This window comes from Excalfactoria chinensis, chromosome 1 (assembly GCF_039878825.1).
Source record: "Excalfactoria chinensis isolate bCotChi1 chromosome 1, bCotChi1.hap2, whole genome shotgun sequence".
Taxonomy (NCBI): Eukaryota; Metazoa; Chordata; class Aves; order Galliformes; family Phasianidae; genus Excalfactoria; species Excalfactoria chinensis.
The window spans coordinates 27,529,390-27,543,448 of record NC_092825.1 but is presented as its reverse complement, the minus strand read 5'-3'; the positions used below and the strand labels follow the sequence as shown (position 1 = coordinate 27,543,448).

Genomic DNA, 14,059 nt, shown 5'->3' with positions numbered 1-14,059 from the left:
GTCTGCATGGTCAGGGCTGTTTATCTTAGAGCAGCCCAGATCCCCATGGCACCATCCTCCAGTGCTTCCCAGGGAGCCTTCATAGCTTGGTGTTGTTCTGTGGTGGGAGCCTAAACCCAGGACAGGGGCTCTGGGGGTATGTCTCTGTTGGGCAGATGATGCTGCTGAGGACCAACACCCCCTGCAGCACAGTCAGCTCCTCTGCAAAGGCCAAACACTCACCTGTTAGCAATGCTCCAGCATAGGAACCTCCTCTGGAGTACAGTTTACAGAAGCCTCGTTTCTTAGATGAATACTGCTCAATTATCAGTTTAAAGAAAAGAAGCAAGCAAACAGAAGAGCCAGAGAAACTGTGACTGCTAACCACAGACCATCTCATGTTCATCAGGGTAATCCAACTTTTATGCAGTTAGTTTTAAAATTCTTTTTACTTCAGCAGAGAAATTCCAAGCAAATTTCTAGGACATGGCTAGAAATGCCTGACAAAGTCTACTCAATCATCTTTTTACTATAAAGGCCTTGCTTTACTAATATGAGACAGCGCAGCTGTTAGGGGAACTCTATAGAGCTGGCCTCTAAACTTCTGCAGCTTAGCTGAGAGAAAACGGTACAGTTTTGTTAAATTCTTGAGCATATTTTTTTTTTAAAAAAAGATTTTAAACAGATACATCAGTATTCAGAAAAGCTGCATGGAAAGATTCATGGGGGTCTCTATTATGTTTAGAAATTTAGAGAGAAACTAGAAGGGAATGCTAGCGATTGCAGTGACATTAAATCGGATCTGCTTTTGCAACTAATTTAATTCAATTAGGACAGTTCAATTGACTTCCACAAAATTATATCTAGATTCTTTTCTGTTCACATTTTTCAGAGCTAAAAGTATCCTGTCACAAAATTTCTATTAAAAATAAAGATTATATATAAATGGACCCCAAAATACTTTGAGGTGATGTAGCACAAGATGGTACTTTCCCATTGCTGGTGAAATTCACAATAAGAGTTTGGAACAGACACTGATACACAGCAAGTAAAGGCGATGCAATATCTTTTGTCAGGCACCTCCAGAAAAGAAGGAAGGCTAGTGACAAACTCTACGCTGAGGAGTAGCCACATAATGTCTCTCATGGCATTGCAAGTCAGCATTAGAACCAAAAATGAGTATTAGTGGCTGGAGGCTGGTACAGAAAGAAAATAAAGATCACATTGTCTAGTGTATTTAATTCTCTGAATAACTCCAGACTTCACTGCGATCAGAGAAGGCAAGTCCCAGTGACAAAAAACCCATGCTTGGCCTCCAGTCTTCTTTCATTATTGCAATGCCAGCTATTAGGATCATGTTCTGAAAAATACAGAAGTGCCTCTGCTTTTTCAGCAGGCAAACCTGATGTGTCTCCTGTGAACACTTTTCAGTGTGAAGAGATGAACCACTACCACTCAGTACTTCAAGTAGCCCAAGGGATGTCAAAATGAACATAAAATCAGAACTCTAAAGTGGTGAAAATTTGAGCCTTATGCTAATTATGGAAACCAACACGAGAAGCAAACTGCATAATCAGTCTTCAGAGGATTTAAAAACGCTGCAAGCAGGCTCTACTATCATCTAAGGTCAAATGTAAAATGAAAATGTGCAACCTTTTAGCTTTAATCCCAGCTCTTCTACTGCTTACTTTTTTCGAGCCATCCCAGACTGCCTCTTTTTTCCCTTCCAGCTTCCTTCTCTTCTCCTTTCCAATTCTAACTTCACCTGACCTGAGAGAGTTTCTTGTCATGTAACACTAAAAAGTTTACAGTGGTCTTCAGCTGACCTCTGAAAGTACTGTGTTCTCTCTCTCCCTTTCCTCTTGGTGTTAAATTGCCCATTTTGAAAACAAAGCTTAAAAAATTCAGCAAACAGAAACACTTCCATATAATATCCATAAAACAGAGTAGCAAATAAGCATTTCCTTGAGTTTCACTTAAAGCTAGTAAAGATTGCTGAGGAAAAATGATTAGATGCTATTCCAGTTCCATTCATAGAATCATAGAATTGCTCAGGTTGGAAAAGACCTTAAAGATCATCAAGTCCAACTGCAACCTAAACATACTACCCTAACTAGCAACACTCCGCTAAATTATGCCCATTCCCTCCAGGCTTTTGTATATTATCTCTTACTTTCCACTAAGCCAGAAGATTCCTTGCCATTTAGCTAAGAAATGACTTATACTCTCTTCTTTCAAGCTCTATTCCTAATAGACACCAGCACCCAATAGGTCCCACCTAATCTAAGCAACTCAAAATAGACTTCCGGGCTGCACACTCATTAGCTCAATCCTGCTTATGCAGCATGCAGGAAATAATGATGAAGTGCCCTACAGAGTAGTATGTAAGGCCATAAATTTCAAATTGAGACAACTTCCATTTGTCCACCGGCAGGCGTATGGAGACAAGGACTGCAGTGGGTGCTCAGCAGCACTAGGTTCTTTCTGGTGCCTTCTCAGGGGGAAGTTGAGAGCAAAGCTGAGGCATTATCATGCCCTGAGGACATGTGAAGAGGCACTCAGGAGAACAAGGGTGCTTCACCAATGCATAGTGGTATCTGAAAAGCCTTTTTTCTTTAAAACAGGAGGGTTTGACTTTTTGTTTTAATACCAATTGACACATGTGAGACATAGCCATCAAAATAAGTCCTCAGCATTCAAGCAAATGCTGTTTTCTGAGGGGGCCTCCATGGTCCCTGCATTCCTACCTCAGTGACAGGCATTGAGCCTGGAGGAGGGGGTGGGGAAGCATGAGGAATACATATTCTAACGATGTCTTCATTTCCCAGCAGCTCTACAACAAAAAGCTCTCCAGTGCTGAATCGACCTCAGTACAAACAGTAGCAGAAAACAAGTCTTGCTGTAAGCATTTGCATGGCTTTCCTCTGCAGACATGCTTTGCTTTCCTTTGTTTATTGCATTTTCAGTACACGAGCACAGTGACCGCCCACAGAATCAGGTAGCCTAGCACTGGAAAGGTGAGAGATGAGGCGAGGATTGCTGCCTTATATGAATATAAATTACTCTATCTGATCCACATATGCTAGTGAGCCACAGCTCATCCTCAGTCAGTTCATGTCCCCGACAGGATAACTTGTCCCAGGCTCTCCAGAAATCATGCAGATGAAAGAGCCAAGGCTGTGGAATAGGAATTATAGGACTGGAGAGTTAAAAAGGGATTTGCGTATCAAGTAGTAATGCCTGTCTTGGCTTAATTTAATTTATCATATTCTACTGCTGCTCCCACCTCCCACCCACAGCAGCAAACCAGAACTGTACACAGACAGAGCTAACTGTGGTGTGATCCGCTGCCTGATCCCTGCTGTAACACCTGGTTACTCCCATGCTCAGAATCCTTTGGGCTCTGACCTGCATACATTGAAACAAAGATAGTGAGGGGTTTACAGATGAACATAGGATCTGGCAGTGAGCATACTAAGTCATTTCCCAGCTCTCCTGTACCTTATCAGTGACACTTCCCTAGCAGCACAAGATGCAGCGCCAGGCTCGCTGCATTTAACTCCCCAAGGAACCTCACTCAGGCTCTCCTCAGGGGTTACCCTTTATCTGGAAGCACCAGAGTAAAAAGTAAAAGCATTAGTTCATTCTGCACCTTGGTTGTTTGTATCCACAAACACACCGACTCAACTGCACAGAGGATAAATAAAGGGAAGAATGCTCTAGCATCTTGCCCCCACCCTTTTAGTTCGCTAATCATTTCAGTAGCATTTATTGCTGCGCAACATTAATGCAAGGAATGTTTTGCAAACGCATTCTCTCTGAACCAGAAACAGCTTCTTTTCTCCCTAAACACATGCAGCCCATTCAAAGACTGTCTAATCCCCTTCAGAGCGTAACCCAAATTTCTTATTCTCTGGCATGGAAAAGCAGGCAATGACCTACTCCACTCTCTCCATTTTGCACTTTCAGATCAGTTTGGCAGTTCAGAGCTGGGAGGGGGAAAGGGAGGAGATGGAAATGTGCTGTTGTGCTTTTCCCTCTGCTACTGCTATAAGAAAAGATGATGGTTGGATTATGAGCCACTACTGAACTAAAGGGAAGTGTTCCACCTAGAGACCATCTTCAAGTGCCACAACAGTGGGGAGTTACCTGCAAGCATACATTCTTTTAGGACTGAATATGCCTGACAGTTCATTGTTAAAAAACGACGCAGAGGTATTGCCCCCAGTAGTAATTAACAATGTTAATCTTCTTCTTCCTCTTTATGGTGATAAAAAGAGTCATTTTTGTATTTAATTAATGCAGAGGATCATTTTGGAAACTGGCTAATGAGGCTCTGATCACATTACCATGAAAATGTGCATTAACACTGCAACTGAGGAGGCTGCTTCATGTGTAGAGAATCCACTTTGTAATTAGCCCACTGCGAAATGAATCACGTCAGGAGGAACTCGCAGGGAACCAGTCGGCAATGGGCACTTAGCTGCTGCTGTGCCAATAGACCACCAACGCTGCGAGCTGTTTTCTCCTCCACGCTGCCTGTCAGCAGCAGCACAGCCCCAAACTGCAGCGCTCAGCCTCCGTCAATGGCAATGTGTCAAAGCGAGGACAAATTACGGAGGGGGGGGCGAGCAGATGCTGAAAGGCACTAAACTTCAGTCTGTGAGGTTCTGCTGTGCCGAGGGAAAAACAAACAAAAAGCCGCAAATCAAATGCTGATTCAATGGGATCCGAGCAAAATTGTGGGCTATTATGGTAAGTGCTTGTTTCGTCTTTTCTCGTCTTATTCCATAGGAGCTGGGAACACGTTAGCAGCACATTGCTACGGTGCTGCTCACACTGCTACCATACCATTCTCCTGCTGTTGAATGAGACGCCGAAATAATGGGATGGGATTAGGATCTTTGTCTAGTAGCAAGCAGGAATAACACACACAAGGGATGAATAAGAAGCATACCTCAACCAAGGAGACCCTGTTGTACTTGGTACCTGGTTAAAGGTAACAAGCACGTTCTGGAATAATTTCCATTTTAATTAATTTGCAAATTTAACACACATCCCAGCCAGCACAGACACGCCATAAAAACTTTGTTCCTTAACTTAGAAATACCTGAGATCACAGACCCAACATTATCAGAGACAGCAGTGCAACTTTACTGAAAGGAGACTTATTAGCAAAGCCAAGGGCTCTGTCAAAACACCACCGACATGGTTCAGTGAGACTGCTGCTATATGACTGACATCTTGGCAGAAGATGCACAAAAATGTTAAAAGAATCCCACAGGAAGTCATCTGAAGGGGGAGTGGCAAATGAGTAGAAAACAACAGGCACCCAAAATACCAATAATTACCCCCCCCCCCCCCCCCCCAGTACAACTTAGCAAATTTGCAAAAGGAAAAAAATAAAAGCAAAAAGCAAACAAAAGCATCTCTACTTACTGTCTGCAAAGCACACACATTTTTTAATCTGGAGATGCTGGTAATATCCTCTGCACTCACCTGTGAAACTTCATAGAGCAGTTTGTAGTGTTCCTCTCTCTTCTGAAAAGTGCACAGATTGCAGCCCATTCTAATACGCAACACAGGAGCAAAGCCTCTAATTTCCCCAGCACTGAAAGGCAAATGCACTGACAGGGAATCACCCTCCAGACTTGACTACTGTTTTTCATCAGTCACTCCAGCCCAGAAACACAGACACACCACTGTGCGCGGGAAGCACCAGGCAGGGCAGTGTGTAGCAGCATGCTCTTCTTCCCTTTCCCTAACTATCTTACACTCACGTATACACACAGAGTTTCGACTCAGTTCATGGCAACACTCCCCCTGTCTCTGCATCAGTGCACATGACTACACAGATTCTCACTCATGAATATTAATAGCCTCTCATTGATTATTTATGACAGAACGTGTTAGCGGGGAGGGGTGTCATAGCTGCTGCTGATGACAGATGAATATTCACTAATTAAGAAGCAAATGTACTGTGGTTAAACAAAATTCACTTGTGTCAATACCATCTCTGTTTATTAAGGTTAGAGGGACTGGGGCTTGTGTATTTCACCCACGCTTGCCTTAATTTTTACAGTAATTTTGAGACTAATTCATGAATGGGGATGGGAAAAGCACAAGCCAAGTCTTATGTTAGGTCTCCACCTTGTGCAACAGGGATCATCTAATTCATTTATGGTATTTGTAAGCATTTTAAGGGGGTGCTTATAAAACCTGGGTTGATGTTGCTAAAAAATTAAAAGCAAAAAAGGAGAAAAAATTAACCCAGATGCTTTCACTGCTAGCATCAACTGTGACACAGTCAAATTTAGCCAAAATTCCAGTGTACTCATAAAAAGCACAAGTCTGTAACAACTTGTCATAAATACCCAGTGCATGTGGAACTGCAGGCAAGTATGATGATGTGCTTTACATATATGCACATATCACACTGCTTATTAAATAATCTCGCTTACAAGTCACTTTTGGCATGTAAAACAGATTAGTAGTAATTACAGCCCCAGTTCAACAGTTATACCCTCTTGGACTCCCAGATATCTAAGCTTCTATTATAACATGTCATTATATCTAATTTTACCATTTGTATATTAGATCTTAATGCCTCCACAGTTCTCAGTATGCATAAGGCAAGCACGCATTTAAAATTAAACCTACATGTTAAATGCTAGGACCGATGGAAATCACTACTTAATTCCAAGTTGACATTAATTCCTATGCTGTATATTGTGTAATCCATTAGAACAGTTCCACAAGGTAATAAACCCCATAAACAGAGATGGAACATGAAAAGTTTCTTTTGTTTCTTCTTTCCTTTATCAGCAACTCTGCTAATCGAGAACTACGCCCTCGTTTCAAAGCATCTTTAATCTGGCAGCGATAGCAGGTGGGATCCAAAGCAAAAATAATTACTTGGAAACCAATGAGACCAGTTAGTTGAGATTGACACTGGACCCTAAAGAGTTGTAATTACTAAGCACTGATGTACAGCTATTGTGTGCGGTTTTTTTGGTGCAGTTTCCTAAAAGTGCTTTGTCAAACATTTAAAATCGATAACAGGAAATGATTCTAATGAGCACTAATTGTTAACAAATTGGCTTTGCATCCAGGAGCACCTCAAACACCACCACTACTGGGTAGCAAGAAGATCAACAATCATGCACTGCTTATCAGTCCTGCCCCTTGGGATGTAATAATCCGATTTTCTGGGCCTTCATTTTATCTAACAGCTGGGATGAAAGCCAAGCAGAGAAACCTAGAGGAAAGACTGGACCATTGCTGCAAACTCTACACATAAGTAAAGCTTGCTAGAACCTCTATGTTAATTAGAGATAGTTTGGAACTAAAATTTAATTAATTAAATTTCATCTCCTTTAATAAATGGGCAGAGTCGGGAGGAATCAAATAGTGATGACTAACAGAGCAAACTCTTCCTCCATCAGCTTCTATATCAGAAATATAACATTAAGATTTGTTTAATATGATGATAAAACACAAGTAGGCAAGTTCAATTAGGAACTCTCCTTAAGTCCAAGGAGTCCCAAGCCAAAACATAGAGGCGGGTTCAGCCCTGTTTGAAAGAATCAGCCTGTGTTCTCCTCCACGCCACGGTGAAATGCTGCTTATGCTGAGAGGTTTAAACCCATGAAGCAAACATTAACTCAATCTCTGAAGGTTTCTATATTGCGAGGTGCAGAAGGATTCTCAGATGTGCAAATTTTGAACCTAAGAAAGTCAGATCAAGGAACCAGACAACAGTCGTGCAAGGACAGCCGTGCCATCTTTCGATGAAAGTGTTCTTTCCTTCCACTGACACAACTTCCTATGACACATTCACAGTCTGAAAGCTAAACTAGACTCATAAAAGGAGCCATGATTTAACCTGATATATTTTTGCTATCCCCTTACTATTAATTCTTAAAAATAAAAATAATAATAATAAAAAAAAGCATAAATTACTACAGGAATCTGGTTTCACATGTACAAGAAACAAACAAAAGAAACAACAATATGAAATAAGCAATGGAAAACTGCAGTTAATCTTTCATCAGTTCCCCTTGACAGTTTCTTTTTTCAGTGCTCTTCCTCTCCTTCTTTTGTTTCCTTCCCTGAAGCCGACATAGGCTCTTCTGCATTCATTTATCAAGTGCCTGCCCTTTGCCCATATGTACAATAAAAAGGGTTCTGTCTCCTGCTTCTACTGCCACTGATGGGCACAGTCTACAGGGCTGAATAGATTTACTTCAGAAGGAAATATATAATTTCTAGGTTCTTGAGCTCAATCTAAAATATGCTGCTTTGATTTTACATGTGGTCAACATACCAGACTTCATGCATCACAAAATGAAATTCAAGGTAAAACTCGATTAACTAATGACTAAATTGAAATGTATTATGTGATTTTACCCAGCTGAATTTTACGTAGGGAAAGAAATCAATCTATCTCCTTCCTTCCTCCCTTTTTCACCTTCTCCTAATCCCCCTCCCACATCAGATTTGTAGCTAAATGGACCAAGGAGGTACTAAACCGTAATCAAGTAATTCTTATTCTACTTGTAATTCAAAGATATTTGAATAATTCAATACTTCTCTTGATTGTGGAGTTCTCCATGTTCATTACCTATAATTTAATGTTACCTTAAAGACTAAAATCATAATTTACAGTCAAACCAGGAATGCAGTAATGCAAAGTGATGGAGTTCAATTTCATAAGAGTTACAGCAAAATTTCTGTTAACATTTTTAAACAAGGTGCCCTTGTTTAGGTCCCCTAATTCATCTTAAGTATCAAGGAGATGACTTATACACTTGGAATATAGTTTCCTCATTGAGATACAGAAGCATCCAACTATAAGCAGTCATGCTTGAAAGTTTATCATTCCAAATGGGAAAAATTTAAGGCAACGACACCAGAAATTAAAGGTCACTCACTCTTTTATCTTCTTTATCACACAGCTAAAAGACATTAAATGAATGATAATATTCAATTTAAGAAAAGATCGTGAAGGTGTTGGTCCATACTCAGTGGTGAAGCCCAGTGAGGCAAATGTAGAATTCCAAGTTTTGTTTGCCCTTCTCCAAACATGGGTTCTGCCCCTGAATTTATCAAGCCCTATGCATACTACATAAATTTTGAAGAATCCTTGGGAATTCAGCTAACAGAACAGACGGCAATGCAATTTATAGCATTAGGGCTGCAAAGCTGTAGAAGAAAAATAATAAAGAAAAAAGGGACTTCCTTGGAGAATGAAGTGTAGGACATAGAATCTCCATGTTCTGTTTTTTCCAGGAGGATCATATACCTGAAAATTATGCAGGTCGTTCTGATTGCACATCAAATGTGGTCCATAAGTGATTCTACAATCAAGCTTAGATGCCTCCTGGAAGGCAGGGACCACTCATCATATGGCAGTAGTCCAGTAGTCCTGTTTATTGGGACTTTTTCCATCCAGGGTGAAACTGACATTTATGAACTTTACAATGAAGCAGTGGGATTACCGGTCCATAGTGTAAGCATGTTTGTGAAAAAAAAAAAAAAAAAAAAGGAAAGTGAGTATATGAAGAACCTTCTCTGCCAGGATGCCTTTCAACACTGGAGTTACTCATCCTTTTTGCTCTCCACATCAAAAAAAAAAAAAAAAAAACCTAATAACAAACAAACTAAAACTCTACACTCAGCACTTTATTTACCATCCTTGTTTAAACAGGCTTGTAAGCCTTCTTTGGGGAAAAGTACCATGCCTTTAACAGGCCTTCTGGCCAAACTGCTAACAGCTCACATATCTTATTTCTCTTTTCTAAATTTTGTCTGTGATAGTGTTCTCTGAGGCTTTCAGTCAGCTTGTCTTCCCTATCTTTTCTTAAACCACTCCCATAATCAAATATATAGGTATTACACAATATGAAATTATGTCTCTCTCTTCTGTTCTTTAAGGCCTTATGAATTGATTAATTATACATTAATTATAATTGAGTTGTGGATACTTTCCTTGAAATACAAGTTCTGTGTACAACCACAGGAAGAGGCCAAAGGGGACGTGAGGTTTTTTAGGAAACAAATGACAACAGAGCAAAAACAGTCATTGGGGAACTGCACAAAAGCAAGCAATATCTGCACCTGAACACAGCCAGCAGTTTCCCATCTGTAAATCATTCCATGGAAATGGAAGCACTATGGAGAATAGATGAGAAACACAGATGTAAAATAATTCACTTTCTCCACCTTTTTTTCTCTTAATCTTTATTTTTCCCTCTAATTCTGACACGGAAGCCATTCCTTCTCACATTACTTTACAGATAATACATTTAAAGCAACAAAAGGAAGTTTGCACTTTTTTCCAAGTAACTGTGGAACTCAGTACAAAACCCACTGGAAGAAAAAGCTGAAAAAGGTTCAGAAATGTATGAGACAACTTTATGACAAAGAACTGTCAGCAGTCATCTGCCCGCTTAAGAAGTCTATAATTCACTGACTCCTGGGAGCTATGCGACAGAAGTGAGAGATCTCTCCATGCTTTCTCCTGCCTGTGTGTTTATTGTTGGCCTCTGAAATCTAATATTGGCAACATGATATCTTTACTAATTCAATACTGAAGCTGAAAATTTACCAGTTTTTGCACAACGAACTAGGATATGTACTAAATCCAAACTTCCTTAGCCAATATTAGCTGCTAAAACAGCATGTAAGTAAGTCAACTGCATTACAAGTCTTTACTAATGGTTGCATAATGACTTTGAACTTAAAAAGTGCTTCTAAAACTACGTTTCATCACTCCTTCTCAAGTCACATATTTTTAAAACAAACAAGCAAAAAACAACACAGAACAAACACAATAAAGAAACCAACAAACAAACCACAGAATTATTTATTTATTTATTTATTTATTTTCCACATCTGAAGATTAAACCTGAGTTTTTTTGGCTCTGTAAGAAAGTCTGTCTATAGATCTGAGATACTACAAACCAACTTGAGGCACAGAGCCTGAAGCGCCTTGATGGGAAACTGAGCCCACAACACAAAACACAAATTCAAATACTGAAGCAGCAGGAACTGGTTCACAGGATGGGAGCAGCAGCAAGGAATCCCCACCTTTGCTCTGCCCTCTGGTACCCACATCATTAGAAGTGCTTTTTCTTTTTACATTCGTTCTTATTAAAAAAAGTAACACCTGTCTTGTAGGAGTATTAATTCAACAAACCTTTTAAGACTTTTCAGAGCTTTTCAAAGAATGGATTATCTACTGATGTTGCACACATCTTAAGTTCTTCTACTGAGGCCACCCTTGCAGTCTCCAGCAGTCAAATGTAATTATTGTGTCTTCTGTGGTTTACTAATTAAAAGTTTTAAGTAGCATCCATGGGGTGTGAATCAGTATACAAGTATGAAAGACAAAAATATGACTTTTGATCTGAGAAAGTCCCCTGCTAAAATGACAGCAAGCAATGTGAGGGATCAAAAAAGCTAAACAACCGATAGGCCAGAATGATGTTTTCAATTCAGGGTGGCTAAAATACATGACATAGAGGTAGATAGGACTGCTTGTTTGCTGGTTGCCTTCTGGCTTAACTACCCTTAGCTGGATAAATCTAAACAGTAGTTCTGTCATATCCATATTTCTGAAGTGAAGTGAAAATTCTGCAAAGAGTATCCTGTCATATAAATAATGCAGCATCATTATAAGTATATATTTACCAATATAGACATTTCATTGTTTACTGGCAAAGCTCGTACAAATAAGTCTGGAAGAATGATTAAGTGATAAATTCAATATAAGAGATTATTTTGGCTTGTCCAGTGTAAATAACCTTTTCCACCTTAAACAGCAGGATTGGGCAAAGTCTTCATGACTCTGCATGGCTTTTCTTAGTATTAAAGCACAGAAAGATAACTGTACTGAATCAGGCTATTAAATCAACTGTTTTCTAACTCTGTCAAAACATAAAGGCATTGTAATATTATTGCCAGAAGTTCATGTTACTATTGTAAAAAAAAATGTGTACTATGGTAAAAAATAATAATTATAAAATCAGCATAGAAATAAGTAATTTCTTAAGTAAAGTCTCTAAAGAAATAGTAGGGCAGAGGGGAGGTGGTTGTTCTTCATGATCTCATTGCACTAAAATTAGTATCAGGTTGTATATGTGCCTCTCAAATCTGGCTCCTAACAAACACCTGATAGAATGATGGATGCAGGAGCTGCACTGTGCAGTGCTACAGAAGGAATCATTCATACTGCTCCAGTGTCTGACAGCTGGCTAGTTTGATTTAAAATTACAATTTGAACAGAAATCAGCTCTGTTTGCTGACAGCCATTAACTGCCTGCCATAAAAGCGACATTGATTCTGTTGTAGCCAGAAAAGGTTTTCTAATGATCTAAAAGCAGCACCCCCTCCTATGAAGGTTTACTTTATACCCTGTTTGGGCTTTCTAATGTGTAAAATCACTGCCAATGCACCTGCTTTCTAGAAGATCATTAGGTAAAAATCCCAACGAACTCCACTCAACCTGGCTTTAGTTACCTTGCCGTCTGCTCTATAAGAAAATTAATGTTATTAGCTGTGTTTTCCTCTGAAAATTGCTGGTGTTTTGTTACCGCGCCAGCTGTCTGGGAGGTGTGTGGGGCTGCTGGATGCTGCCCTGGGCCTGGCAAGCTCCTGGACCTCATGCTGGCACCATGGGGTACCCCATGGCAGCTGCTCCACCAGCGTGGGGGCACCAGAATGCCCCAGCATAGCAAGCCCTGCTGTGCCAGGTGGTCCCACAGCCCCACAGCCTGCTGTGCTCACCCAGACCTTCAGAAAGCAGCAATGCCTGAGCGCAGGTGTGGGAATGTGAGAAGGGTGAAGCAACTCTTGAAGGGCCACATGGTCAGAAACAAATGAAATCTGATTAACAAAGCCTCTTTTTCTCCTCTGCTGTGCTTTCTTGCAGAACAAAAATTAGCATAGCAAATCCTGCTTTATCTCAGAACAGAATTTCAGATCGTTAATCTGAAATCTGCTGTTTCCTCACAGAACAGAGAGCCAAACCAAGGAGCTTCTCAGCTTCAGAAGGACATTTGTCACAGGTTGGTAGTTTCTGGGGACAGGTGCCAGCCTGGCCCTTGCTACCCAGCAGTGGTGACACCCACATCACCGCTGCTGTTCTCCCTCTGCCCTGCTGCAGCACTCTGGTGCTGCTGGTTGGTCCCAGCCCTCTGGACAGGTGAATCTTTTTGAATACGGTTTCCTAAAGACTAAATCTGCTGGAGGAAAGCAGCCAAAGGTCTGTCTGCAGTACAGGAAAAGCATTCAGTCATAAAACAGTTGAATGCTGCAATTAAAGTGAACAGTTTAACTAATACTTGGTACAGCAACTATCAGAAACTCTGTGAATGTCAAAATCACTTAAAAGAAAACCCGAAATGGGTGGCAGAAATTTTAGGGTCTCATTTACTTTATCAAGACTGAAGTAGTTAAAAATCCCAATGTATTCTGAAGATGGACCCCTCAGTGTCTTTCTTCAACATCAGTTATTAGTAGAAGTAAAAGTAGCAACACAAGTGCAATTCATCTGGGACAGAAACCCTTTCCAATTAAGTTTTCACAGTGTGAAAACTATTTCCCTGAAGTTTTTGCATTTTAGATTTCAAAATATGCTCCCACTGAAATGCATGCTCAAACTGTGAGTATATTTTGATTATCAACATCTGTCACAAATAAAGATAAAGCACAGAATAGAGAAATATGGTGAGAAATGGAACAAAAATCTGCTCAAATAATTTCTGCCTTATTAGTTCTTCACTGGTATTCTCTCCAGTCCTGGAGTTGGGAAAAGGGAAGTATCCCTATTTTTAATTGAATGTATTTGCTTATCAGAAATGTCAGCATGCTTTGTCCAGTACCACAGCATGTGCCTTTGTTATCCTTAAACATTACCGAATAAGGCTAAGTGTTTTAGGAGATATTCTTTGGAGATCTCCATCTCAAAAAGCTCCAGGCCAATTGTACAACATTATCAGCTGCTCTAGCAAGCCAGATGTTATAATTACATTTGCAAGAGTTTAAAGATGCTCTCACACTGACACCTTCCCTGTGC

General features: G+C 40.2%; 1 protein-coding gene across 3 annotated transcripts in view; it reads right to left on the bottom strand.

Annotated features, from left to right (window-relative positions):
* The window catches only part of PDZRN4 (PDZ domain containing ring finger 4), a 236,303-nt gene that overhangs the window by 96,302 nt on the left and 125,942 nt on the right, over positions 1-14,059 (bottom strand). Inside the window, exon 1 of one of the 3 annotated variants that reach the window (XM_072338687.1) lies at positions 5,479-5,828. The exons of the other annotated variants lie outside the window; for them this stretch is intronic. Within the exon in view, the coding sequence (XP_072194788.1) occupies positions 5,479-5,547 (69 nt within the window). The 5' untranslated portion in view covers positions 5,548-5,828. Of the gene's footprint in view, positions 1-5,478; positions 5,829-14,059 lie in introns of those variants that run through there. 3 annotated transcript variants of the gene reach the window in all.